The following is a 5,302-nucleotide window of genomic DNA, read 5'->3' as shown; positions in this document are numbered from 1 at the left end:
GGAGCTCTGTCTAATCCTTCCCAACGAACGAACTTGAGGAGTTATTCTTGTGTATCTTTCATGTAAAACTATTTGTATTGTAATTTCGCAAATATGAAATTATGTTCTGAAACATAATATTGTGAGACTTGATTGAGCTATTTGTGTTATTCTTCTTCATAAATGACATGACACTTAGATTAGGCAGATTTTTGTTTGAAGTGTGCACACCCTCCATTTTTTTCCTGGGTCCGCCACTGCCCGCCATCCTTCGTACTCTAAAAGAATGACATGACGTTCGGAAACAAGCTCACTAGCATTTGACCGAATATCTGATGGGCGTGGTGTCCGGCATGGACATCATCGACAGGAGGCGGTTGCGGACGGATCCTGGGTGGACTACGCTGTAGTACAAGGCGAGCAGGGTGCGGGGGTGCTGGTTGCGGATGTCCGGCAATGCCTGGATGGCTGCCGAAGAGGTACAGCGGCAGCATCAGAGGAGGAGGAGGCGGTTGCAAGGCAAGGGGGCGGGGGCAGGGGCGGAGTGGAAGAGAATGGGACCGAAAGAGGCATTTGAATGGGCCGGGGGTGTCGGAGTCCCCCCCCCCCCCAAAAAAATAATTGCTTCTAAGATGCGGGAAAAGGTGCGTATGTACCGCTCAACGGAATGATACACGCCCGCGTTAGATGGCAAAATACGTCCGGACGTCTACGGATGATTTGAGGGTCTGCTTTGGAGATGCCCTAAGAGAGAACCAAGGTATCTTTGTTTAAGATATTTTTCATTTTATATTGACTATTCGCCTAAAATCCAGATTGTATCTAGTTGCATATATATGGTCTAATACACCAAGTATATATATATGCGTCTACACTAGTACACTACACTTGCCAGTTGCCATGCCATGGGTTTTGGCTTGTTGCCTATAAATACAAGAGATGTTGTTTCACTCCAAAACCCAAAGCCTGCCAGCAGAGTCCTTTCCTAGTCCCTACCACGCCGTGCCTCTAGCTCTCGGCCATGTCGCCGTCCATGGCCGCGGCCGTGTCGTCGCTCCGCGCCCTCCCACTCCACATACTCGTGCCACTCGTGGCCTCGGCGCTCGCCTTCATCGTCGCCGTCTTCCGACGCATTCTTCGGCGGCAGCGGCCGGTGTACCTGCTGAACTACAGCTGCCACCTTCCGGACGCGGACCGGCAGTGCAACCTGGAGGTGTGCGAGTACTTCGGCCTCCGCTCCAAGCGCTACACCGACGAGACCGCCGACTTCATGCGGCTCATCTTCCGCAAGTCCGGCCTCGGGCAGGAGACCTTCGCGCCGCCCTTCATCTTCTCCGGCAAGTTCGAGAAGACGCTGGCCTTCGCCATCCAGGAGGCGGAGGAGGGCCTCTTCACCGTGGTGTCCCAGCTGCTGGCCAAGTCCGACGTCTCCCCGCGCGACGTCAGCGTCCTCATCGTCGCCTGCTCCATGTTCTCCCCTCAGCCGTCGCTGGCGACCATGATCGTGCGCCGCTTCAAGATGAGGGACGACGTCAAGGCGTACAGCTTCGCCGGGATGGGGTGCAGCGCCGGCACGGTGGGCATCGACATGGCGGCGCGGCTGCTGCGCGTGCAGCGCCGCCCGGGGTACGCGCTGGTGGTGGTGACGGAGAACACCAGCCTGAACTGGTACTTCGGCAACAACAAGCACATGCTGGTGACCAACTGCATCTTCCGCGTCGGCAGCGCGGCGGCGCTCATCACCGACGTGCCCGCGCGCCGGGCCGACGCCAAGTACGAGCTGCTGCGCACGCTGCGGACGCACCACGGCGCCGACGACGCGGCGTACAACGCCGCCGTGCAGATGGAGGACGAGGACGGCGGCGTGGGCGTGGCGCTCACCAAGGACCTCGTGCGCGTCGCCGGCGCCGGCCTCCGCAGCCACATCGCCACCCTCGCGCCCTACGTGCTCCCGGTCTCCGAGCTGCTCAGGTACCGTCGTGCTACCACGTCGCGACGCTTCCCACCTCTGCGCGCGCATTTAACATATCTACTGCACCGTCCATATTTTTCCAGGGGCCAGTAAAACTTTACTACTACTGTGGTATCGCTGCAACACTGCCACTGTATAAACAACTTTTCACCTAAACACAGCAATGCTCCTACGTCAGTATTAATTTCTACCTGCCTTGAAACAAAATCCACCCATGATCTAATGCATATGCTCTTTTTAGAAGAAGAGAGAAAAAAATCACTGTTCAATATGAGCTCTTTTTTCTTTTGAACAAATTCAATATGAGCTCGGCAGTTTCCCTAATACCTCTGTAACTAAATATAAGACATTTTTGCAGTTTCAGAAACGTCTTTTATTCAGTTACGGAGGTAGTACGTGACTAACCATATTTTTATATCAAACTTAACTTGATGGTTGCATATTATTGAAACTTTGTAATTTTTCATTCGCAAATGTACATTCTCGGCAGTTTCACGTTTCTAGATCTAAAGCTGCGCGCAATATTTTTGTGCAACATAAAACTATTGGACGTAGCGACCTTGTGAGGAATAACCGAATGAGCATCGACAAACAGTACGCGGCCAAAAATCAGGGGGGCTTCTCCACGGCATCATGGCTTATACTCACACCCACAACGTAATTCTTTTTAGGTTTTTCAAGGTTAACCAAAATGAAAATGTAGGCCGTTTTAAACACTCTCATTGCATTTTTGCTGATGTTGCTTCTATTTACACCCTCACTTATCCATTAAGAGTTGAGCCTATAACCTTAGTATCCATTGTATCCATTGATCTTCTTAAGGTGTATTTTTTTGCGGGTCGATCTACTTAAGTTGTAGAATCACTAAAGACTGGCATTGGCATTTTACACTTTAGGTAGTCGCTAGAGTCTACATCTTGGAACGAATTACTACTATATGTTGAAACATTGTGCAACAAAAGAACATGGGCAACTTAAGAAGATCAATCATGGGACCATGTAGTCGGGTTACTTTTTCAATCATGGATGCGGTTGCTAGGGCAAAAAATAAAAACATTGCCATAGTGTCCTCTAGGCATCTAGCTTAGAGATCCTCATAAAGAAATTGGGGCCTATATCTTCTTTTTTTTCGAAAAGGGATGTCACTGGCATGTGCATTGATTGATGTACATAACCACGGATAAAAACATCTCCACTATTAAAGATGAGTTGGAAATTGTACGTTGGTACGTCCAACTCCCTCCCCCTCGATTCCCTTCCCCACGTCCTGCGTTAACTCAATCAAATTTTATCAAAACCTCAAATAAATCAAAATTTGCCTTGCCTTCCCCATCCATACCCAAATCTAATCAAATCTTACTAAAACCTCACCTAAAATAAAACTTTCCTTTGCCTCACCCACCCATACTCAAATCAAATCTTATCAATATGATGAGTGTAAGATTTATGCCGGACATGATTGGTGTTGAACCACTAGAATATGTATTTCCTTATTGTGACGCTTGGGTAATTAGTTGTTATGTCGTTGTATATTGCCAAAGTAAAAACATTCGGATGTAAACAAGATAGAGAAACGAGCAGAAGATATCTCATTTTCTCATTGTATTAGTAAGAACTGATTTCGAACCTATAATGCTTAGTTGGCGTTTGTCTGAGTGAAGAATAGCCTGGAATTGATTTTTTAGGGTTTTTCCTTGCTGATTTTGGCAGTTTGACCCAGATTTAGTTTCCGAGCTTTGGGACGATGCTTTCCATTTCCTGAATTGCACAGACAGTACTACTGCGGTATTCTGCACACACGTATAGATGTGGACTTGACTTTTGGTTTCAGCATATGAGGCGTAGCTTCAAACTTAATTAATGTCGATCGTATACTTGCTAGTACGTACTTGAGGTTTTCAATAGCGAGCGTAGCACACCCACACCCCACATGCATCTTCAGAGAAGCAGTAGCAAAACTTGATGGAATCGTACGTGAGCACTCTGTGTCTCTAGCCTAGCCTTCAATGGATGCACGGTCATTTTTTTTCCCCATTCTTGTTGACACTGTATGGTCGTTGTTTAATGTCTGTTTACTACGGAGCATCTACATGAATTTCACCAAGATCGATCCGGCATGGTGCAAAGCTTCAAACATTTACTTCTTTGGGTACGGTGCATGGTCTCACCGGACGCGTGGGCACGTGGTGGTTGGGCATGCAGGTACGTGTACCGGGTGGCGTGGGCGTACAGCGGCGGCAACCCCAAGGCGGCGGCGGCGCTGGTGCCGGACTTCCAGCGCGCGTTCGAGCACATGTGCATCCACTCCGGCGGCAAGGCGGTGATCGACACGGTGGCGAAGCTGTTGGGGTTCGCGCCGGCGGTGGTGGAGCCCGCCCGCGCCACGCTGCACCGCTTCGGCAACACCTCCAGCAGCCTCGTCTTCTACGAGCTGGCCTACTTCGAGGCCAAGCGCCGCGTCCGCGCCGGCGACCGCCTCTGGATGCTCGCCTTCGGCACCGGGTTCAAGGCCTGCAGCGTCGTCTGGCGCGCGCTCCGCGACTCCGGCCCCGACGCCGACAACCCCTGGAACGGCTGCGCGCACCGCTACCCCGCGGCGTTGCCGGTGCCCACCCCGCGCAGGCAGAACTACCAGCCCCAGCCCGAGCAGCAGCAGCAGCTAGAGGAGCAGAAGAAGCAGTGAGACCCGACCCCCGTACCGTACGTACGTCGCCGTCGATCCATCGGCCGAAGAATAAATTGTGCTGTTTCCACCGTGATCTATCTATCTAAGTGGTTGCATAGTCATGTTTCGATCGATCGATGACCGGATACTTCTTCTAAGTACGCTGATGTATTTTCATTCCAGTCACGTAATACGTCTTTATTTAAGCAAACAATTCAGTCGTCGCCTCAACCTTGCTACGTAAGTATAATTTTCAGCTAGTTATGTTGTGCTAAAACTGGACACTTTGATGATGCAATTGAAATTTCGGAAACGCTTGGGATCACGCGACGGTACCCAATTTTTTGTGTCAACCTTCTCCTTTCCTGCCACGTGTCCCTCCTTAATGGGGCCTGCTATGTGTCGGCCAAATTTTTGTGTCAACCTCCTCCTTTCCCGTCACGCGTCTCTCCTTAATATTAGGGCCTGCTACGCGTCGGCCGGCGGATATTTTAAAAAGATCTATCGCCTGGGGGCCATCAGATCTGATCAATCTAGCGACTAAATGTCTTCTTCTGCTTTGCAATAAAGATCTTGTTGCAGAAACATTTGCAACATAGCTTGTGTTGTGGATTTTTTTTACAACGTAAATTGTGCTGTGGGACTTTTGTTTTGCAACATACATTGTGTTGCGGGATTTTCTTTTT

At 49.9% G+C, this 5,302-nt stretch overlaps 1 protein-coding gene across 1 annotated transcript; it reads left to right on the top strand.

Annotated features, from left to right (window-relative positions):
- Nucleotides 1-903: 903 nt before the first annotated feature.
- Nucleotides 904-4,941, top strand: LOC123121334 (3-ketoacyl-CoA synthase 17). The gene is made up of 2 exons (XM_044541278.1): nt 904-1,950; nt 4,154-4,941. Exons 1-2 carry the CDS (start codon nt 1,001-1,003, stop codon nt 4,632-4,634), a joined length of 1,431 nt encoding a protein of 476 aa, XP_044397213.1. The 5' UTR covers nt 904-1,000; the 3' UTR covers nt 4,635-4,941.
- The last annotated feature ends 361 nt before the right edge of the window (nt 4,942-5,302 follow it).

The sequence above is a fragment of the Triticum aestivum genome, chromosome 5D, assembly GCF_018294505.1.
Source record: "Triticum aestivum cultivar Chinese Spring chromosome 5D, IWGSC CS RefSeq v2.1, whole genome shotgun sequence".
NCBI lineage: Eukaryota > Viridiplantae > Streptophyta > Magnoliopsida > Poales > Poaceae > Triticum > Triticum aestivum.
The sequence above is the reverse complement of the archived record's forward strand: the minus strand, read 5'-3'. Positions and strand labels throughout refer to the sequence as shown.